Below are 23,839 nucleotides of genomic sequence, written 5' to 3'. Positions count from 1 at the left end.
GTATCATCTTAAAACATTCATTGCCATCTTTTTATTGTTGATTCTAGTGTCACAAAAAAAACAATAGGGCCACCAACAATGCTCAGTCAAAACAGATACAAACTAAGGGGTAAGGGATAGCACATAAACAGGACTACTCAAAACTAAACCAGGACTATACACGAGCCAGGTCTAAACCAGAACTTCAATGTTTCAGCCAGGGCAAACACGGATCACATCAGGACTAAACCAAGGCTAAACCACAAACAAGAGCAAACTAAACTAGAATTAATATAATAATAAACTAGATTATACCTGGACTAAACCAGGATTACACCAGGTCTGGGAAGAAACAGGTGTAGCAGTTTCAACAAGGCACAAATTAATAATATAATCTTACATATAAAGGAAATCTAGGTGATTTTATAATCTGTGTAATTTGTGCAAACCACAAAATGTATTTGCAAGTCAAACAATTCAATTCAAATTATTACAAAATTTAAAACATTTCAAAAAGAAACGAACATCTCAACATTAGGGACGAACATCACAATAATGTGAAAAAAGCCTCCAGTTTACAGTTATTTAAAAAATAATAATAATTAAAAAGAAACAAAAAAATGAAACTTCCCTTGCCCTGCATGTAAGACTATGCACCACAGTATTCATTTAAAAATACCAAACACCTTCCTTCTCCTGTCACTTCCACAAACTGCTGACAAATGTCTTTAATGTTCACATTGTCCAGTTTGGTCCAATGAGTCGTTGGTTGCTACACACATAGCAGAGAGCTGCCGCCAATCAGGTTACAGCACTCAAAACAGCAGCTAAGCGGCGGCAACAGCGGGGCTTATCGTTCATGGGATAAAACAGGGGAAAACAGTCGCGCGTGTCTCTAAACGTTCGGAAAAGGCGTGAAATGTTGGTGGGGACTGTCCCCTGCCCTGTCAAAGTTGGTGGGGACATGTCCCCACCTGTCCTTATTAAAGTTACGCCTGTGCCCCAGACGTTTACAGACTGTTGTAAAGAGAAAAGGGGAAGTCTCACAGTGGTAAACCTGGCCTTGTCCCAACTTTTTTGAGATGTGTTGTTGTCATGAAATTTAAAATCACCTAATTTTTCTCTTTAAATGATACATTTTCTCAGTTTAAACATTTGATATGTCATCTATGTTCTATTCTGAATAAAATATGGAATTTTTAAACTTCCATATCATTGAATTCCGTTTTTATTTACAGTTTGTTCTTTGTCCCAACTTTTTTGGAATCGGGGTTGTAGACAATAAAGTTGATATTCTATGTTTCACCTTCGACCATTGCCTATGACCTTTAAGCCTGGAGAATCATTTTCAATCCCCTGTCAGATCACTGGATACTCAGCCACAAGTTCCTGTCCAAACTGGATACGACAGGCATCAGGACACGCATTGGAATGGATCAGCTGGTATTGCAGCTCCAGTGATACCGGCAGCAAAGATTTACTCAAGAGCAAGATCCGTTTCTCAGCCGAAGCCTCCAGCAACACTGTGATTTTACACGGGCAAAACTTTCAGACTGAAGACACAGCTGTGTATTACTGTGCTCGTTATCCACAGTGAGACAAATCAACAACATCCCTGTAAAAAAAAAAAAAACACCTCATACAGTGGACAGTATAAGAGAATGTCCACAAGATACAAAACTTATCAATCCTATTTCACTGATCCTTAAATATTTGATTGAAAATTATAGTATTTGATAAAGAGGCTTCTGTTCCATTAAAAGCCACACATTCTCCATCAGATGAATCTCCTCCCCATGTTTTAAAATAAATTTCACTGGAATGAAGTTTTAATAGTTTGTGTCATTTCAAACATATAACAAATGTTCAGCTACCTTGGCAGCATCCTGACCTCCGATTGCAAAAGCACAGCAGACATCAGGACCTGCATTGGCCGGGCTACTGCAGCCATGGCAGCCCTTTCCACCATCTGGACCAACAGTCGTCTCTCTCTCCACACTAAGATCAGACTGTACAACAGCTTGGTACTGTTGATCCAGTTGTACGGCGCAGAAGCCTGGACCCTGACAGCCACTCAAGAATGGCTCCTGGACGCCTTTGACAGCAATTGTCTGCGTAGGATACTGAGGCTCCAGTGGTACAACTTCACCTCGAATGCCACAGTACCCCAGCTGACCAACCAGCCACCAGTCTCCAGACTAATCCGATGAGCCCGCCTCCGTCTCTTCGGCCACATAGCCAGAACAACACCACCTCTCGAGCTAGCCAACCTGATCAGGGAACCCGCCCCACCCCACTGGTCCCGCCCCAGAGGGAGACCCCGGACCAGGTGGCTTGACCAGCTTAAGGCAGACCTGAGAGAGGCCGGACTCAACCGCCGCACAGCCTGGCTCGCTGCTGAGAACAGAACGAACTGGAGGGTCATCTGCCGAGGTGCCACGCTCTCACGAGCCAGTGAGGATGAGTGAGTGAAACATATAAAAAATAGTTTTGATCAAAGAATTGCATTAAAATGACATTCTTCCAAGATTAGTCAGATTGAACCTTTTTTTCTCATCATCTCATCATCTCTTGCCGCTTTATCCTGTTCTACAGGGTCCAGGCAAACTGGAGCCTATCCCAGCTGACTACGGGCGAAAGGCAGGGTACACCTTGGACAAGTCGCCAGGTCATCACAGGGCTGACACATAGACACAGACAACCATTCACACTCACAGTCAAATAGAGTCACCAGTTAACCTAACCTGGATGTCTTTGGACTGAGGGGAAAACCGGAGCACCCGGTGGAAACCCACACAGACACTGGGAGAACATGCAAACTCCGCACAGAAAGGCCCTCGCCGACCACGGGGCTCGAACCTGGACCTTCTTGCTGTGAGGTGACAGCGCTAACCACTACACCACCCAGCCGCCCTTTTGAATAAAAATAAATGTGTAAATGTTTCTGCACCTATAGAAGGCAGTATCTCACTTCTCCTGAGGTTAAAGGTCATAGGCACGGGTCGGAGGTGGAACTGAGAATATCAACTTTATTTTCCAGAAGAACAACCCAAAAAACGATTTCAATCTTCCTGGTGTCGAATTTGCACACTAAAATTGAATAAAACGGTTAAAATATACTGGTTTGCACAAGTTCCGAAGGTTTGTTTACATCTCACTTTTGTGCACTTTTACCTCCAGGGGACAGTCGTCGTGACGTCATTCAAGGCAAACAGACTGGGAGCAATTCTGTGTTTACCTGCGAACCGAGCACGTGTGTAAGGACTCAATGCAACTAATAAACCATCTCGGTCACACTTTTACTTTCTTCCACTGGAATGAAGGTTTAATAGTTTGTGTCATTTTAAATCACACAAACAGTTGATTAATAGTCGACAGGCTCAAATCTAATATCTATCAAATGCTTGCCAGTTAAATGGTTAATGTTGAGTTATGCAGTGTCTCATGAGGTCTCATCCATGGCGTCATCTGAATAATAATGACAACAAAACACTAAAAGTGCAGTTCTGTTGTCTGTCATTTTGTGTAATTTGTATGTGATCAGAAAATGTGTCATTAGTCCACTGACTTTTAGTTTCTCCTCCAAAGGCATTCTGGGGGAAAAAGGAAGGTCGAGTAAATCATCCATAAATCTATTCTCTGACATCAATAAGTTATTGAACAGGCAGAGAAAAATAATGCAGCCATTTCTAACCAGTAGAAGTGCAAATTATTTTCCATTGTTGATTAACAGTCAAATTTAGAAAGTTTCCTCCACCTTTGGTCTTGTCGTGTCTCCTGTATATTTATCCTGCAGCCACATGAGAAATGTCTGAACATGATGTTTTTCTTTCAGCTTTAAGGCCTGTGAGGGGCGCTCTTTCTCTATTCACACAACATCTACCCAACATGCTGAGCTTCAAAGGACTGAGAGAGTGGAATAAATATGAGAACATGTTCTCCTGGGCGGCACGGTGGTGTAGTGGTTAGCGCTGTCGCCTCACAGCAAGAAGGTCCTGGGTTCGAGCCCCGGGGCCGGCGAGGGCCTTTCTGTGTGGAGTTTGCATGTTCTCCCTGTGTCCGCGTGGGTTTCCTCCGGGTGCTCCGGTTTCCCCCACAGTCCAAAGACTTGCAGGTTAGGTTAACTGGTGACTCTAAATTGACTGTGGGTGTGAATGGTTGTCTATGTGTCAGCCCTGTGATGACCTGGCGACTTGTCCTGCTTTTCGCCCGTAGTCAGCTGGGATAGGCTCCAGCTTGCCTGCGACCCTGTAGAAGGATAAAGCGGCTAGAGATAATGAGATGAGACATGTTCTCCTTGGATTTGCTTTTAAGTCCTAAACTCTAACTACAACATTATGAAGTTAAGACCTTACAGATCGATGATATCAGTGTCTCATTAAACCAGGCTGCAGAATCCACACTGTTTGGTGAATTAGTCAGTAAATAGTCAGGAACTCTTCTATTTTGTGAATGTGTACGTGTTTTTCCATTTGCAGGTAATGCCTCGTGTCTTTAAGCCTGCTGTGCCTTTATGAAAGAATTAATTAATTAATTAATTAATTAATTAGCTAGCTTGATTTGTGGTAAAAATTGAAAGTCATGAAATTTCAGGACCTAGAAATACCATTATACTGGAGATTTTTCAAATAGGGCGGCACGGTGGTGTAGTGGTTAGCGCTGTGGCCTCACAGCAAGAAGGTCCGGGTTCGAGCCCCGTGGCCAGCGAGAGCCTTTCTGTGTGGAGTTTGCCTGTTCTCCCCGTGTCCGTATGGGTTTCCTCCGGGTGCTCCGTTTTCCCCCACAGTCCAAAGACATGCAGGTTAGGTTAACTGGTGACTCTAAATTGACCGTAGGTGTGAGTGTGAATAGTTGTCTGTGTCTATGTGTCAGCCCTGTGATGACCTGGCGACTTGTCCAGGGTGTACCCCGCCTTTCACCCGTAGTCAGCTGGGATAGGCTCCAGCTTGCCTGCGACCCTGTAGAAGGATAAAGCGGCTAGAGATAATGAGATGAGATGAGATTTTTCAAATAAAATTTATAGACAATGGGCATGGAGGAGGAAGAGAAGAATTTTGACCACTGTCTTTTTCAGCTGTTTTTTCCTTCCATAAACTTCATTTCCAAAACCATTATTCATCCCTTAGTTACGAGCTATGATACAGTTTGGATCCGACAACCTGCAGGAAAGTCTCTGGAGTGGATTGAATACATCAGTCGTGGTGGGAGTCTATATTACAGTGAGAAACTGAAAAATAAGTTTAGCGTCTCCAGAGACACTGCTACTAACACAAGAACAATTCAAGGACAGAATCTGCAGACTGAAGACACAGCTGTGTATTACTGCGCTCGAAGACCACAGTGAGACAAATCAACAACATCCCAATACAAAAACACCTCATACAGTGTACAGTATAACAGAATGTCCACAAGATACAAAACTTATCAGGCCAATTATAACAAAAAAATGAATACGAATGACAACAGAGTTTCATGTAAGTTATTTTTTTAAAGAATGGCTGAGTTTTATTCAAAAGAACTTGTGATACTGTAGTGTCATTAGGTCACAATAATCATCTCCCATTCCCAGGGTTGTGCTGTGTTGAGTTGACTGTAGTGTGTGTTTAATCATATCGCTCCATGAACACTGGACAAAGACCTGATTGAACATTAGGAATTATCTTTTAACCCTTTGTGTGGTTGCTTTATTTCACAGAAAAAGAAATAAAGACATAAAATATCTGAAATACTGTATATTCAAGCACATACCTGCGCCATAACATGCAACTGAACTTAAAGACATTCAACCAAATTTAAGTTCAAGCAGTTTCTTTGCTCTCTTTGAATAAATGTGTGTTGGACTGGGAAAACACTTCACGTGGTCAGATTTCAACATTGTCCCATGTACAAACTTCTCTCCAGAGGGGACAGCAAACCTTTAACTTTGATCATCAGACACTGAATCATACACATTGAGCTCCATGTTTGTCTTTTATCTGAGTGTCTATTCTTCGAGAAATTTCTCTGTAATCTTGAGATGAGGACATGAGACTGGTAATATTGCAGATTCTGGGATCGACTTTTTCAGCTCTCTGTCTAAGATAAGGAGTGTCTCGATGCAAATGTCCTTCCCTGTTATATATTTAAGCAGTGAAGACCAAGAGCTTTTACTTCTTCTGCTTCAACACACACCATGATCCCTACATCCCTCCTGCTGCTGCTGCTGGCAGCCGTACACTGTAAGTGTTTTTACATTTGACATTTAATACAGTTTTTCTTCCTGAGAGCTGTTTTTTTTCCAACATTAAAATAACTTTTCTTTCCCAGGTGTTCACTGTGTTGAGCTGATCCAGACCGGATCCACAGTATTAACCCCTGGTCAGTCACTGACTCTGACCTGTAAAGTGTCTGGATATTCATTAACGAGTACCTATTGTACAAACTGGATCCGGCAACCTGCAGGAAAAACTCTGGAGTGGATCGGACGGATATGTTATGATGGGAGCACTTTATACAGTGCGAAACTGAAAAGCAGGTTTCAGGTTTCCAGAGACACGTCCAGCAGCACAGTAACATTAACAGGGCAGAACATGCAGACTGAAGACACATCTGTGTATTACTGCGCTCGTCAACCACAGTGAGACAAATCAACAACATCCCTGTACAAAAACACCTCATACAGTGTACAGTATAATAGAATGTCCACAAGAAACAAAACTTATCCATCCTGTTTCACTGATCCTTTAATATCTGATTGAAAATTATAGGATTTGATAAAAAGGCTTCTGTTCCATTAAAGGCCACACATTCTCCATCAGATAAATCTCCTCCCTATATTTTCAATAAATTTCACTGGAATAAAGTTTTAATAGTTTGTGTCATTTCAAAAACACAAACAGGAGTTTTGATCAAAGAATTGCATAAAAATGATATTTTTTCAACATAAGTCATTTTGAACTTTTTTCATTTCAAATAAAAATATGTCAAATTTTCTGCACCTATAGAGGGCAGTATACTTCTCCTGAGGTTAAACTCATGAAACTTGCTTTTTTTTTTTCTGAGATGAGAAAAGACACAAGTATTATCTCTCAGAATTAGGGGCAGAGACATCGTCTAAATCAGGGGTTCTCAACCTTTTCTGCTTTGAGGCCCACCTTTTCATACTTGTCACGATTCGGGGCCCATTATAAAAGATCCCCAATTATTTTGGCTCACCTATTCTATTAAAATCTAGTAATCTATTGTAAAGTGTATGAATGGGATGTGACATCACCCCCTGTTACCAATGGGAGCCCAGGAATTAAATAAGTGCAATAAAAACCAATTGTTTTTAATTGTAGGTGTTATATTTAAAACTGTGTGGATGTGCCAGAAGCCAACATAAAACCATGCATGCGGATCATTCTCAGTCAAAAGGGATTAATGATCCAAAAGCAGAGTCTGGTCCATTAACACAAGAACTTATGACTATGTTTATGTACAGAAAACAAGCAAGTTATTAAAACAAGAAGTACACTCAAAAGAAGTGGCGATAGAAACCACTCAATGGGATTAGATCCTTACATGCTCATAAAGAAAGATTTTTCCGACGAGTTGGAAAATTATCCATCCATTGAGTTCCCTGACATCTCAAACTATCTGGTGCTCCAGACATCATTCGACACGGACAAACAGATGAAAACCTGGAAGAGCATGGAGGACTACAACTTTTTATATGTGGCTGGGTGAAAGATCTGGGGATCAGGACAGTACAAGATAGATGGTGGTAGACAGATCTAAGTGCAGGAAGAGTGTTTATTCACAGGCGTGATATTTAAGTCAAGTCAAGTTTACAACCCCGATTCCAAAAAAGTTGGGACAAAGTACAAATTGTAAATAAAAATGGAATGCAATGATGTGGAAGTTTCAAAATTCCATATTTTATTCAGAATAGAACATAGATGACATATCAAATGTTTAAACTGAGAAAATGTATCATTTAAAGAGAAAAATTAGGTGATTTTAAATTTCATGACAAAAACACATCTCAAAAAAGTTGGGACAAGGCCATGTTTACCACTGTGAGACATCCCCTTTAATCTTTAAAACAGTCTGTAAACGTCTGGGGACTGAGGAGACAAGCTGCTCAAGTTTAGGGATAGGAATGTTAACCCATTCTTGTCTAATGTAGGATTCTAGTTGCTCAACTGCCTTAGGTCTTTTTTGTCGTAGCTTCCGTTTTATGATGCGCCAAATGTTTTCTATGGGTGAAAGATCTGGACTGCAGGCTGGCCAGTTCAGTACCTGGACCCTTCTTCTACGCAGCCATGATGCTGTAATTGATGCAGTATGTGGTTTGGCATTGTCAAGTTGGAAAATGCAAGGTATTCCCTGAAAGAGACGTCATCTGGATGGGAGCATATGTTGCTCTAGAACCTGGATATACCTTTCAGCATTGATGGTGTCTTTCCAGATGTGTAAGCTGCCCATGCCACACACACTAATGCAACCCCATACCATTAGAGATGCAGGCTTCTGAACTGAGCGCTGATAACAACTTGGGTCGTCCTTCTTCTCTTTAGTCCGAATGACACAGCGTCCCTGATTTCCATAAAGAACTTCAAATTTTTGATTCGTCTGACCACAGAACAGTTTTCCACTTTGCCACAGTCCATTTTAAATGAGCCTTGGCCCAGAGAAGACGTCTGCGCTTCTGGATCATGTTTAGATACGGCTTCTTTGACCTATAGAGTTTTAGCTGGCAACGGCGGATGGCACGGTGAATTGTGTTCACAGATAATGTTCTCTGGAAATATTCCTGAGCTCATTTTGTGATTTCCAATACAGAAGCATGCCTGTATGTGATGCAGTGCTGTCTAAGGGCCCGAAGATCACGGGCACCCAGTATGGTTTTCTGGCCTTGACCCTTACGCACAGAGATTCTTCCAGATTCTCTGAATCTTTTGATGCTATTATGCACTGTAGATGATGATATGTTCAAACTCTTTACAATTTTACACTGTTGAACTCCTTTCTGATATTGCTCCGCTATTTGTCAGTGCAGAATTAGGGGGATTGGTGATCCTCTTCCCATCTTTACTTCTGAGAGCCGCTGCCACTCCAAGATACTCTTTTTATACCCAGTCATGTTAATCACCTATTGCCAATTGACCTCATGAGTTGCAATTTGGTCCTCCAGCTGTTCCTTTTTTGTACCTTTAACTTTTCCAGCCTCTTATTGCCCCTGTCCCAACTTTTTTGAGATGTGTTGCTGTCATGAAATTTCAAATGAGCCAATATTTGGCATGAAATTTCAAAATGTCTCACTTTCGACATTTGATATGTTGTCTATGTTCTATTGTGAATACAATATCAGTTATTGAGATTTGTAAATTATTGCATTCCATTTTTATTTACAATTTGTACTTTGTCCCAACTTTTTTGGAATTGGGGTTGTATTTGTATAGTGCTTTGAACAATAGACATTGTCTCAAAGTAGCTTTACAAAGAATTAAAGACTTTAAATATGAGCTAATTTTATCCCTAATCAATCCCCAATGAGCAAACCTGTGGCGACGGTGGCAAGGAAAAACTCCCTCAGGCGACACGAGGAAGAAACCTCTAGAGGAACCAGAATCAAAAGGGAACCCATCCTAATTTAGGTGATGACAGATAGAGTGATTTTAATAACTCACTTCTATAACTGTGTCCTACTGAGTCACAAAGTATAACTGTGAAACCTGGAAAATCATTATAGTTGTAACATGAAGTCTGTTTTGTTGAGTTAAAACTGTTCATTGATGGAAACTTCAGTGCAAAGCTATTCATGACAACTGCAGTCGTAAGGTTAGCAAGTTGACTGTAGTCCTGAGCCATAAATGTATTACTGTAAGTGTCTAGAGCATCTTCCAAGTGCAAATTTAGTCTCTAATCCTTGTTGTGAGTTTCTCTACATGTATAATTCCCTCTATTATTTATTTATAAATAATGGAAGTTTCTAAACTTCAAACCTGATCAGTCTCAGAAACTGACTTTAGGAGTGATTACATGGCTTGTATCAGACAGGCACCTGGAAATGGAAAAGGGCTGGAATGGGCTGCAACTATCTCACAAGGTAGAAGTAAAAAATATTACTCCATTGCAGTTAATGGCCACTTCATCATCTCCAGAGACAACAGTAAGATGCAGGTGTATCTGCACATGAACAGCGTGAGGACAGAAGACACTGCAGTATATTACGGCACTAGAGAAGCACAGGGACACATGAGGTTTGAGAGCTGGACATCAACCTCTTCATTATTTGGGAGTTGGTCTTTTTCTGTCCTGGTCACTTCAGAAGATATAAGGAAAATGATTTTCCCCCAAATATTAAATATTCTGTCTGAGGAAAGAATGAAACACTTGTAAACATGCTGAAAATAACCATCAACAGGGTGGAGTTATGAAGTGTTACTGAGTTACTCTTCCCTCTCTGAAGTTGATGATGTTCCTGTAACTGGAAGAGGTTGCGCTGTGCTACACTGCCAGCAGCCAGCAGAGGGGGCAGCGGTGCTCAGTGAGAGTAGCCAAGCTGGAGAACTCAGTTACCCAGAATTCTCCAGGCTGATTAACCTGAACTGCTTGCACCTGCCAGGAAGGTTACTTCAGGCCAACACTGGAGGCACTGCTTTATCACCTCTTTGTGGAGGGGAGACTGGTATGGTGTGTCAGGGCTTTGCTAAGAGCAAACTGGAAATACTGTAAAAATGAGACTAGGAGTAAAGAAATGTAAAAGAAACAAAAGAAAACAGATAGAAAGTGTTAGAAAGAAGATACTAGATTGACTTAAAGCATGACTAGAAAGCAACTGAAGCATTTTCCAAAGTGCACAAAATACACTCAAGCTCTTCCTGAGACCTTCATCCTACTATATCCAGTGCCTATAAAAATTCATCATTCGCTGGAGAAATCTTTACTTTTTGTCACCTTACAGCCTGAAAATGAACCTAAATTCAGTTTAAATTTTTGAGCTGTATGTACACATAACCCTCATCATCAAAGTTAAAATAGAGTTTTAAAATATTCTGGACATGTATTCAAAATTCAGTAGTGAAATTCCTGGTGTAGTCCAGTGATCAGCCCTTTGGAGTGTTTCATGATAAACTTGCTCCAGTGCAACCCATCAACTTGGAGATCAAAGCCTAGGCTAATTACCCCAACTGACATCAATTGGTTTTGAGGATTTCGGTCTAAAACCAGCTCTTTCTTGAAGACTCAACTGCAAGTAGTGTATGGTCCTGCAAAGAATTCACCTGTGAGTAGCAATTTAGACTCACAACATTTGCCCAAAATGTGTTATCAGTTCAGGGATGTTTGGAATGGAATAAGCTACCCATCAATATCAGAGAGTGTCCATCTTTTGGGGCTTTTAAAGTACAACTTACAGATTGGATCTTCGACAAACAAACCTGTGAGCATCTGGGATCTCCCTTGTAACTGGATGTTGCACACACAGGGGAGTTTATTCATCTGTTTATATACTGTAACCGATATCTGTGCAGTCATGTATACACGTGTGTGTACATGATTGTACATTGTACACATTTATATGGTTTTGGCTTTTTTATTTATTGGTCTATTGTGATTTTGTGATGTTTTTTTATGAACTTGTATTGTTAAGCATTTTATGTTTCTTGTTTGGGGACTACAGATGGAATTTAGCATTTTTGCTAATTCTGGTGTATTGACAGTTCATATCTCATGTATGCAGTGTTCATTTAATATGCATTGCCCCATCTAAATCAAGAAATAAATGAAAAAATAGTTGGGAAAGTACTTTCAAAAGACCTCTGGGATAAAGTTGTAGGAAGGTACAAGATAAGAGAAAGCGAGGAAAACGTACTGAAGGCTTTAACTATCCCTCTGTGTAGGGTTCAGAGCATCATTAAGAAGTAGGAAGTGTGTGACACCACAAACACCTTGTCTAGATCAGGTTGTCTATTGAAACTGGCTGACTGAGTCAGGAGGCTATTGATCAAAGAAGCTATCAAGAGGCCAACTGCAACTTTGAAAAAGTTACAAGACTTTATGGCTGGGACTGCTCAGACTGTACATGTTCCAACAATCTCACAAGCTTGGCAAAAAGCTGGCCTGTTTGGCAGGGTGTCAAGAAAGAAGCTTTTTTTTTCTGAAAAAGTGCCACACTTTTGTTTGCGTGACGCAGAGACGCACCTCAAAGATTCTGATGTGATGTAGCAAAAGGTGCTATGGTTAGATGAGGCCAAAATTGACCTTCTTGGATGAAAATCCAAGTGCTTTATTTGGCAAAAAAAAAAAAAAAACACAGCCCACCATGTGGTGGGGGGGGGGACTACTGTGATGCATGGTGGGGGCAAAGTTATGTTGTGGGGGTGCATTCTCTTTAGTGGGGACAGAGCAATTGATGAGGATTGAAGAGAAAATGGATGCTGTCAAGTACAAGCAACTTCTTGAGGAAAAGCTGTGCCCCTCTGCAAGACAGCGAGTGGGCAGGTTCGTTCATTATCTCACAAGACAATGATCCAAACTATGAACAGTTGGTTCCTTCCTTTATCCAAACACAAGACTGAAAATATATTCAGATCAAATCTGTTTATTCATATTTGTTCATTTGTTCCTTTTCAGAAGCTGGGATCTTTGGGTTGACACAGTTTTATGAATGAAAATGTTTGAAGAAAAGCTGTTCTGTCAAAAGCCTGCCAATAATAAACATGAAATGCCGAACACAAACTGCATGCAAATCCACCCCCCCGACAGATATAAATCCACTGCAAGTCCACAGCAGCCTCTGTGTTTGTTCAAGTACAGCAGACGAATCATGAGCTGGTCTCTTCTTCTTCTGATATCCTCTGTATCCTGTAAGTAAACGCATCTCTCCACAACTTACTCACCTTTTTTATATGCTCCATATTTCAGTCTGAATTGAAGAAAAGAAGTGTATTTAATTGTTTCTGTATGTGTTACTGTTCTCCTCTTCTCAGATGTGCATGGCATCAGTCTGACCTCATCTCCTGCTGAGGTTAAACCTCCTGGAGCCTCAGTGAAGTTGTCCTGTCAGGTTTCTGGCTATGCCCTCACTAGCTATGCCACAGGCTGGATCAGACAGCCTCCAGGAAAAGGCTTGGAGTGGATTGGGATCATATGGAGTGGTGGAAGCATAGCCTCTGGAGCTTCCTTTAAAACTCGCTTCAGCATCTCCAGAGACACAAGCAACAATGTGCTTTACTTGGATATCAGCAGTCTGGTGCCAGAAGACACGGCTGTTTATTACTGTGCACGAGACTCACACTGACACAACAGACTCAAGAGCTGTACAAAAACTGACACAAGCACATCCTCATGAGCTGTAAATATTCCCTCAGCAGGAAATTGAACCCCAGAGCCATTTATTATAAACATCATGAACATTCTGCTTTTCATTTTGCTTCAAGTCCTCTGAGAGGCACTCTTTCTCTGCTTCGACAACATCTGCCCAACATGTTGAGGTTAAAATGACTGAGAGATTAAAATGACTGAGAGAGGACTGATGTCCAACAATGTGGCTGGAATAATGTTTCATTTTGAAAAAAAGAAATAGTTGTAAGAAAAGTTGAAACTTGAGGTGTGCATCAGGAGGGGTATCAGCTCTAATAAAGTCACAGGAGCATGTGGTCAGATATGAAGCTTGTGGGAGCCACAAAAGACCAGAAACATGAACATGGCAGTGTATTGGGAGCTCATGTGATGCTGCGTGACACGTTTTCTGCTTCATCCTTGTTCACGTCACTGTGGTTTCAAGAACGAATGTGTTTATATTGTGGGGAAAAGAACCAACAGAGTTTGCGAGAAAATATTGCAAAGAAAAATGAATGCAGAAGTGGGCAGGATAGGAGTTTATGTCCTCAAACACAGATAATAATTATCGCCCAAAATGTAGTACCTAAAACGTATTGTGAGTTTCTCTATATGTATAATTCCCTCTGTTATTGATTTATAAATAATGGAAGTTTGTAAAGAGCTTTCTGTCACTGAAAAGATTTGTTCCATTAAAACGCCCCACATTCTCCATGGGATGAATCTCCTGCTCCTGAATTAAATAAATTTGAAATCCGTTCTCCTCCCATCATCAGCAGATAAGCAAATACAAGCATCAGGGCTGGATATTGCTCTATTTATGTACTGTGATGGTCTCTGTTAAACTTTGCAGAACAGAGAAGACCCCAGTACAAACAACACACACCATGTTCTCTCCATCTCTACTGCTCCTGCTGGCAGCTGCTTCCTGTGAGTGCTTTATCAAATTCATTCATTTACTACTATAACAATAAATGTACAGCATATATTGTGTGAGATATCACCATGTGTTTTCCTCCACAGATGTGCATGGTGAGGAACTGACTCAGCCTGCTTCCATGACAGTTCAGCCAGGCCAGAGTCTCTCCATCCACTGCAAGGTTTCATATTCGGTTACGAGCTATTATACAGCTTGGATCCGACAACCTGCAGGAAAAACTCTGGAGTGGATTGGATACATCGATTATGATGGGAGTACAGCTTACAGTGAGAAACTGAAAAATAAGTTCAGCATCTCCAGAGACACTGCTACTAACACAATAACAATTCGAGGACAGAATCTACAGACTGAAGACACAGCTGTGTATTACTGCGCAAGATACACACAGTAACACAGAATAGTGGATTCCCCTTACAAAAACTTTGAGACACATTAGAGACATCCTCTCAATGCAACTAAAAACATCTCAGTCGCACTTTTACTTTCTTCTACTGGAATTAAATTTTTATAGTTTGTGTCATTTTTAATCACACAAACGGTCGATTACTAGTCGAGAGGCTCATATCTAATATCTATCAAATGCTTGCCAGTTAAACTGTTAATGGTGAGTAATGCATTGTCTCATGAGGTCTCATCCATGGCATCATCAGAATAATGTGGAGTAAATTATTACAAAAAAACACTAAAAGTGCATTTCTGTTGTCTGTCCTTTTGTGTAATTTGTATTTGATCAGAAAATGTGCCATTAGTCCACCGACTTTTAGTTTCAGGCCATTTTTTTTCTCACATTCTGCTGTGAATCATGACCCTCAGATTAAACAGAATTACATACAGCATATCAGCAACCTGTGTTGTGTTGATCAGTAGATAAGGCTCCTTGTTCTGGAGAACCTGATTTCATGGTAAATTCATAAGGATTGACAGAAGGAAGTTGATCGATTGTCTAATTTTATACAAATAAATCCCTGTTTCAACTTTTCATATGAAATGTGAATCTGTATGATGTTACACTGGATAAAATCAGATCCTTTTTTTTCATTAGAGACATTCGAATGGAGACATTCGATAGAGACATTCGATAGAGACATTGAATAGAGACATTCGAATGGTTTCACGGTTCTGTGGATAATTAAGGGTTCTCAGCTTCTAAAAATGGTTATCCTCGGAACTCTTTCCAACAGTGAAAAATTCTGTTGTCAGGTTCCACATAGAACCTTTTAATCATCCACTCATCTCTACACTGAGCTCCCTGTGGTTGTGGGTTTCATCCATCCACAGTGCTCATGGACACTCCCTATTCAAATAGAGTTGGGTATAAACAGCATGTTCTTGGCTCTTCTAGTTTCCAGTGAGCTGTGTGATAGATAACACTCCCATACACTTTAAATCTGGCTGAAGCAGAACTCAGAGAAGGATGATTTTAGGATATTGTATTTTATTTGGACTCATTTCATGTAACTTTCAGATTTTTTATTGGAAGGAAAAAGAGCCATTCTGTCCCGATAAACATTATAACATTACCGAGTTATACTCTTCTCTTCCAGATTCTTATGGACAGTCCCTGACCTCCTCTGCTTCTGTGGTGAAGAGACCTGGAGAGTCAGTCACTCTGTCCTGTACTGTCTCCGGATTCTCAATGAGCAGCCACTGGATGCACTGGATCCGTCAGAAACCAGGACAAGGACTGGAGTGGATCGGCTACATTGTTGGTGGCACTGGCACTGGATTCACTCAGCCTCTGCAGGGCCAGTTCTCCATCACTTAAGACACCAATCAAAACATCCTGTACCTTGAAGTGAAGAGTCTGAAAACTGAAGACACGGCTGTTTATTACTGTGCACGAGACTCACACTGACACCACAGACTCCAGAGCTGTACAAAAACTTACACAAGCACATCCTCATGAGCTGTAAATATTCCCTCAGCTTAGAAACATCATCATGCCCATTCTGTTTTTCATTTTGCTTCAAGTCCTCTGAGAGGCGCTCTTTCTCTCTTTCGATAACATCTGTCCAACATGTTGAGATTAAAATGACTGAGAGATTAAAAGGACTGAGAGAGGAGTGATGTCCAACAATGTGACTGGAATCATGTTTGATTTTGAAAAAAAAAAAAAAGGTTGTCTGAAAAGTCCAATCTTGAGGTGTGCACCAGGAGGGGAATCAGCTCTAATATGTCACAGGAGCATGTGGTCAGATATGAAGCTTGTGTGAGCCACAAAAGACCAGAAACATGAACATGGCAGTGTGTTGGGAGCTCATCTGATGCTGCGTGACACGTTTTCTGAGGATCATGAGTATTAATATCCTTTTTTTTTTTTTTTTTTACTTTCAACACTCCAGTGTACATTATGTTGCAATTACAAATCTTAGAATCAGAAATCTATGGTCACTGGGAGTCAGTATATCTAATACATAACACAAAGAATACACAGTACATACAAGATAAATTGCAATTAAATATCACTGAACTTGAGTTGTTTTTTCAGACACCAGTCAAGTCTCATTCAGTGATCATCAAACCTGATCAGTCTCAGAAACTGACTTTAGGAGTGATTACATGGCTTGTATCAGACAGGCACCTGGAAATGGAAAAGGGCTGGAATGGGCTGCAACTATCTCACAAGGTAAAAGTAAAAAATATTACTCCAGTGCAGTTAATGGCCACTTCATCAACTCCAGAGACAACAGTAAGATGCAGGTGTATCTGCACATGAACAGCGTGAGGACAGAAGACACTGCAGTATATTACGGCACTAGAGAAGCACAGGGACACATGAGGTTTGAGAGCTGGACATCAACCTCTTCATTATTTGGGAGTTGGTCTTTTTCTGTCCTGGTCACTTCAGAAGATATAAGGAAAATGATTTTCCCCCAAATATTAAATATTCTGTCTGAGGAAAGAATGAAACACTTGTAAACATGCTGAAAATAACCATCAACAGGGTGGAGTTATGAAGTGTTACTGAGTTACTCTTCCCTCTCTGAAGTTGATGATGTTCCTGTAACTGGAAGAGGTTGCGCTGCGCTACACTGCCAGCAGCCAGCAGAGGGGGCAGCGGTGCTCAGTGAGAGTAGCCAAGCTGGAGAACTCAGTTACCCAGAATTCTCCGATTAACCTGAACTGCTTGCACCTGCCAGGAAGGTTACTTCAGGCCAACACTGGAGGCACTGCTTTATCACCTCTTTGTGGAGGGGAGACTGGTATGGTGTGTCAGGGCTTTGCTAAGAGCAAACTGGAAATACTGTAAAAATGAGACTAGGAGTAAAGAAATGTAAAAGAAACAAAAGAAAACAGATAGAAAGTGTTAGAAAGAAGATACTAGATTGACTTAAAGCATGACTAGAAAGCAACTGAAGCATTTTCCAAAGTGCACAAAATACACTCAAGCTCTTCCTGAGACCTTCATCCTACTATATCCAGTGCCTATAAAAATTCATCATTCGCTGGAGAAATCTTTACTTTTTGTCACCTTACAGCCTGAAAATGAACCTAAATTCAGTTTAAATTTTTGAGCTGTATGTACACATAACCCTCATCATCAAAGTTAAAATAGAGTTTTAAAATATTCTGGACACGTATTCAAAATTCAGTAGTGAAATTCCTGGTGTAGTCCAGTGATCAGCCCTTTGGAGTGTTTCATGATAAACTTGCTCCAGTGCAACCCATCAACTTGGAGATCAAAGCCTAGGCTAATTACCCCAACTGACATCAATTGGTTTTGAGGATTTCGGTCTAAAACCAGCTCTTTCTTGAAGACTCAACTGCAAGTAGTGTATGGTCCTGCAAAGAATTCACCTGTGAGTAGCAATTTAGACTCACAACATTTGCCCAAAACGTGTTATCAGTTCAGGGATGTTTGGAATGGAATAAGCTACCCATCAATATCAGAGAGTGTCCATCTTTTGGGGCTTTTAAAGTACAACTTACAGATTGCATCTTAGACAAACAAACCTGTGAGCATCTGGAATTATGTTCAGTCTGGGATCTCCCTTGTGCATGTAACTGGATGTTGCACACACAGGGGAGTTTATTCATGTGTTTATATACTGTAACCGATATCTGTGCAGTCATGTATACACGTGTGTGTACATGATTGTACATTGTACACATTTATATGGTTTTGGCTTTTTTATTTATTGGTCTATTGTGATTTTGTGATGTTTTTTTATGAACTTGTATTGTTAAGCATTTTATGTTTCTTGTTTGGGGACTACAGATGGAATTTAGCATTTTTGCTAATTCTGGTGTATTGACAGTTCATATCTCATGTATGCAGTGTTCATTTAATATGCATTGCCCCATCTAAATCAAGAAATAAATGAAAAAATAGTTGGGAAAGTACTTTCAAAAGACCTCTGGGATAAAGTTGTAGGAAGGTACAAGATAAGAGAAAGCGAGGAAAACGTACTGAAGGCTTTAACTATCCCTCTGTGTAGGGTTCAGAGCATCATTAAGAAGTAGAAAGTGTGTGACACCACCAACACCTTGTCTAGATCAGGTTGTCTATTGAAACTGGCTGACTGAGTCAGGAGGCTATTGATCAAAGAAGCTATCAAGAGGCCAACTGCAACTTTGAAAAAGTTACAAGACTTTATGGCTGGGACTGCTCAGACTGTACATGTTCCAACAATCTCATAAGCTTGGCAAAAAGCTGGCCTGTTTGGCAGGGTGTCAAGAAAGAAGCTTTTTTTCTGAAAAAGTGCCACACTTTTGTTTGCGTGACGCAGAGATGCACCTCAAAGATTCTGATGTGATGTAGCAAAAGGTGCTATGGTTAGATGAGGCCAAAATTGACCTTCTTGGATGAAAATCCAAGTGCTTTATTTGGCAAAAAAAAAAAAACACAGCCCACCATGTGGTGGGGGGGGGACTACTGTGATGCATGGTGGGGGCAAAGTTATGTTGTGGGGGTGCATTCTCTTTAGTGGGGACAGAGCAATTGATGAGGATTGAAGAGAAAATGGATGCTGTCAAGTACAAGCAAGTTCTTGAGGAAAAGCTGTGCCCCTCTGCAAGACAGCGAGTGGGCAGGTCCGTTCATTATCTCACAAGACAATGATCCAAACTATGAACAGTTGGTTCCTTCCTTTATCCAAACACAAGACTGAAAATATATTCAGATCAAATCTGTTTATTCATATTTGTTCATTTGTTCCTTTTCAGAAGCTGGGATCTTTGGGTCGACACAGTTTTATGAATGAAAATGTTTGAAGAAAAGCTGTTCTGTCAAAAGCCTGCCAATAATAAACATGAAATGCCGAACACAAACTGCATGCAAATCCACCCCCCCGACAGATATAAATCCACTGCAAGTCCACAGCAGCCTCTGTGTTTGTTCAAGTACAGCAGACGAATCATGAGCTGGTCTCTTCTTCTTCTGATATCCTCTGTATCCTGTAAGTAAACGCATCTCTCCACAACTTACTCACCTTTTTTATACGCTCCATATTTCAGTCTGAATTGAAGAAATGAAGTGTATTTAATTGTTTCTGTATGTGTTACTGTTCTCCTCTTCTCAGATGTGCATGGCATCAGTCTGACCTCATCTCCTGCTGAGGTTAAACCTCCAGGAGCCTCAGTGAAGTTGTCCTGTCAGGTTTCTGGCTATGCCCTCACTAGCTACAGCACAGGCTGGATCAGACAGCCTCCAGGAAAAGGCTTGGAGTGGATTGGGATCATATGGAGTGGTGGAAGCATAGCCTCTGGAGCTTCCTTTAAAACTCGCTTCAGCATCTCCAGAGACACAAGCAACAATGTGCTTTACTTGGATATCAGCAGTCTGGTGCCAGAAGACACGGCTGTTTATTACTGTGCACGAGACTCACACTGACACAACAGACTCAAGAGCTGTACAAAAACTGACACAAGCACATCCTCATGAGCTGTAAATATTCCCTCAGCAGGAAATTGAACCCCAGAGCCATTTATTATAAACATCATGAACATTCTGCTTTTCATTTTGCTTCAAGTCCTCTGAGAGGCGCTCTTTCTCTGCTTTGACAACATCTGCCCAACATGTTGAGGTTAAAATGACTGAGAGATTAAAATGACTGAGAGAGGACTGATGTCCAACAATGTGGCTGGAATAATGTTTCATTTTGAAAAAAAGAAATAGTTGTAAGAAAAGTTGAAACTTGAGGTGTGCATCAGGAGAGGTATCAGCTCTAATAAAGTCACAGGAGCATGTGGTCAGATATGAAGCTTGTGGGCGCCACAAAAGACCAGAAACATGAACATGGCACTGTAGTGGGAGCTCATGTGATGCTGCGTGACACGTTTTCTGCTTCATCCTTGTTCACGTCACTGTGGTTTCAAGAACGAATGTGTTTATATTGTGGGGAAAAGAACCAACAGAGTTTGCGAGAAAATATTACAAAGAAAAATGAATGCAGAAGTGGGCAGGATAGGAGTTTATGTCCTCAAACACAGATAATAATTATCGCCCAAAATGTAGTACCTAAAACGTATTGTGAGTTTCTCTATATGTATAATTCCCTCTGTTATTGATTTATAAATAATGGAAGTTTGTAAAGAGCTTTCTGTCACTGAAAAGATTTGTTCCATTAAAACGCCCCACATTCTCCATGGGATGAATCTCCTGCTCCTGATTTAAATAAATTTGAAATATGTTCTCCTCCCATCATCAGCAGATAAGCAAATACAAGCGTCAGGGCTGGATATTGCTCTATTTATGTGGTGTGATGGTCTCTGTTAAACTTTGGAGAACAGAGAAGACCCCAGTACAAACAACACACACCATGTTCTCTCCATCTCTACTACTCTTGCTGGCAGCTGCTTCCTGTGAGTGCTTTATCAAATTCATTCATTTACTACTATAACAATAAATGTGCAGCGTATATTGTGTGAGATATCACCATGTGTTTTCCTCCACAGATGTGCATGGTGAGGAACTGACTCAGCCTGCTTCCATGACAGTCCAGCCAGGCCAGAGTCTCTCCATCCACTGCAAGGTTTCATATTCGGTTACGAGCTATTATACAGCTTGGATCCGACAACCTGCAGGAAAATCTCTGGAGTGGATTGGATACATCAGTAGTAGTGGTGGTACAGCTTACAGTGAGAAACTGAAAAATAAGATCAGCATCTCCAGAGACACTGCTACTAACACAATAACAATTCGAGGACAGAATCTACAGACTGAAGACACAGCTGTGTATTACTGTGCAAGACACACACAGTGACACAGAATAGTGGATTCCCCTTACAAAAACTTTGAGACACATTAGAGGCATCCTCTCAATGCAACTAATAAACATCTCAGTCGCACTTTTACTTTCTTCTACTGGAATTAAATTTTTATATTTTGTGTCATTTCTAATCACACAAACGGTCGATTACTAGTCGACAGGCTCATATCTAATATCTATCAAATGCTTGCCAGTTAAACTGTTAATGGTGAGTAATGCATTGTCTCATGAGGTCTCATCCATGGCATTATCAGAATAATGTGGAATAAATTATTACAACAAAACACTAAAAGTGCATTTCTGTTGTCTGTCCTTTTGTGTAATTTGTATTTGATCAGAAAATGTGCCATTAGTCCACCGACTTTTAGTTTCAGGCCATTTTTCTTCTCACATTCTGCTGTGAATCATGACCCTCAGATTAAACAGAATTACATACAGCATATCAGCAACCTGTATTGTGTTGATCAGTAGATAAGGCTCCTTGTTCTGGAGAACCTGATTTCATGGTAAATTCATAAGGATTGAAAGAAGGAAGTTGATCAATTGTCTAATTTTATACAAATAAATCCCTGTTTCAACTTTTCATATGAAATGTGAATCTGTATGATGTTACACTGGATAAAATCAGATCCTTTTTTTTTCATTAGAGACATTCGAATGGAGACATTCGAATGGAGACATTCGATAGAGACATTGAATAGAGACATTCGAATGGTTTCACGGTTCTGTGGATAATTAAGGGTTCTCAGCTTCTAAAAATGGTTCTCCTCGGAACTCTTTCCAACAGTGAAAAATTCTGTTGTCAGGTTCCACATAGAACCTTTTAATCATCCACTCATCTCTACACTGAGCTCCCTGTGGTTGTGGGTTTCATCCATCCACAGTGCTCATGGACACTCCCTATTCAAATAGAGTTGGGTATAAACAGCATGTTCTTGGCTCTTCTAGTTTCCAGTGAGCTGTGTGATAAATAACACTCCCATACACTTTAAATCTGGCTGAAGCAGAACTCAGAGAAGGATGATTTTAGGATATTGTATTTTATTTGGACTCATTTCATGTAACTTTCAGATTTTTTATTGGAAGGAAAAAGAGCCATTTTGTCCCGATAAACATTATAACATTACCGAGTTATACTCTTCTCTTCCAGATTCTTATGGACAGTCCCTGACCTCCTCTGCTTCTGTGGTGAAGAGACCTGGAGAGTCAGTCACTCTGTCCTGTACTGTCTCCGGATTCTCAATGGGCAGCCACTGGATGCACTGGATCCGTCAGAAACCAGGACAAGGACTGGAGTGGATCGGCTACATTGTTGGTGGCACTGGCACTGGATTCACTCAGCCTCTGCAGGGCCAGTTCTCCATCACTTAAGACACCAATCAAAACATCCTGTACCTTGAAGTGAAGAGTCTGAAAACTGAAGACACGGCTGTTTATTACTGTGCACGAGACTCACACTGACACCACAGACTCCAGAGCTGTACAAAAACTTACACAAGCACATCCTCATGAGCTGTAAATATTCCCTCAGCTTAGAAACATCATCATGCCCATTCTGTTTTTCATTTTGCTTCAAGTCCTCTGAGAGGCGCTCTTTCTCTCTTTCGATAACATCTGTCCAACATGTTGAGATTAAAATGACTGAGAGATTAAAAGGACTGAGAGAGGAGTGATGTCCAACAATGTGACTGGAATCATGTTTGATTTTGAAAAAAAAAAAAAAGGTTGTCTGAAAAGTCCAATCTTGAGGTGTGCACCAGGAGGGGAATCAGCTCTAATATGTCACAGGAGCATGTGGTCAGATATGAAGCTTGTGTGAGCCACAAAAGACCAGAAACATGAACATGGCAGTGTGTTGGGAGCTCATCTGATGCTGCGTGACACGTTTTCTGAGGATCATGAGTATTAATCTCCTTTTTTTTTTTTTTTTTTACTTTCAACACTCCAGTGTACATTATGTTGCAATTACAAATCTTAGAATCAGAAATCTATGGTCACTGGGAGTCAGTATATCTAATACATAACACAAAGAATACACAGTACATACAAGATAAATTGCAATTAAATATCACTGAACTTGAGTTGTTTTTTCAGACACCAGTCAAGTCTCATTCAGTGATCATCAAACCTGATCAGTCTCAGAAACTGACTTTAGGAGTGATTACATGGCTTGTATCAGACAGGCACCTGGAAATGGAAAAGGGCTGGAATGGGCTGCAACTATCTCACAAGGTAAAAGTAAAAAATATTACTCCAGTGCAGTTAATGGCCACTTCATCATCTCCAGAGACAACAGTAAGATGCAGGTGTATCTGCACATGAACAGCGTGAGGACAGAAGACACTGCAGTATATTACGGCACTAGAGAAGCACAGGGACACATGAGGTTTGAGAGCTGGAC

General features: G+C 40.7%; 1 protein-coding gene and 4 gene segments (V, D, J or C); all 5 read left to right on the top strand.

Annotated features, from left to right (window-relative positions):
* Positions 1 to 6,151: 6,151 nt before the first annotated feature.
* LOC132868342 (Ig heavy chain V region 3-6-like) lies at positions 6,152 to 6,584 on the top strand (the record flags this gene model as incomplete). The annotated part of the segment is given in 2 exon segments: positions 6,152 to 6,197; positions 6,286 to 6,584. Coding segments are annotated over 2 exon segments (345 nt in total), but the record flags the coding sequence as incomplete, so codon positions are not given.
* A 6,173-nt stretch (positions 6,585 to 12,757) lies between these two features.
* On the top strand, positions 12,758 to 13,246 carry LOC132868333 (Ig heavy chain V region 914-like). The segment is given in 2 exon segments: positions 12,758 to 12,812; positions 12,936 to 13,246. Coding segments are annotated over 2 exon segments (351 nt in total).
* Positions 13,247 to 14,174: 928 nt separating this feature from the next.
* Positions 14,175 to 23,839, top strand: part of LOC132869408 (uncharacterized) — a 106,012-nt gene continuing 96,347 nt past the window's right edge. The window contains 2 exon segments of the mRNA XM_060902728.1: positions 14,175 to 14,217; positions 14,311 to 14,614. Coding sequence (XP_060758711.1) covers positions 14,175 to 14,217; positions 14,311 to 14,614 — 347 coding nt within the window.
* On the top strand, positions 19,572 to 20,060 carry LOC132868335 (Ig heavy chain V region 914-like). The segment is given in 2 exon segments: positions 19,572 to 19,626; positions 19,750 to 20,060. Coding segments are annotated over 2 exon segments (351 nt in total).
* On the top strand, positions 20,989 to 21,432 carry LOC132868339 (immunoglobulin heavy variable 1-46-like). The segment is given in 2 exon segments: positions 20,989 to 21,031; positions 21,125 to 21,432. Coding segments are annotated over 2 exon segments (351 nt in total).

The sequence above is a fragment of the Neoarius graeffei genome, chromosome 20, assembly GCF_027579695.1.
Source record: "Neoarius graeffei isolate fNeoGra1 chromosome 20, fNeoGra1.pri, whole genome shotgun sequence".
Taxonomy (NCBI): domain Eukaryota; kingdom Metazoa; phylum Chordata; class Actinopteri; order Siluriformes; family Ariidae; genus Neoarius; species Neoarius graeffei.
The sequence above is the reverse complement of the archived record's forward strand: the minus strand, read 5'-3'. Positions and strand labels throughout refer to the sequence as shown.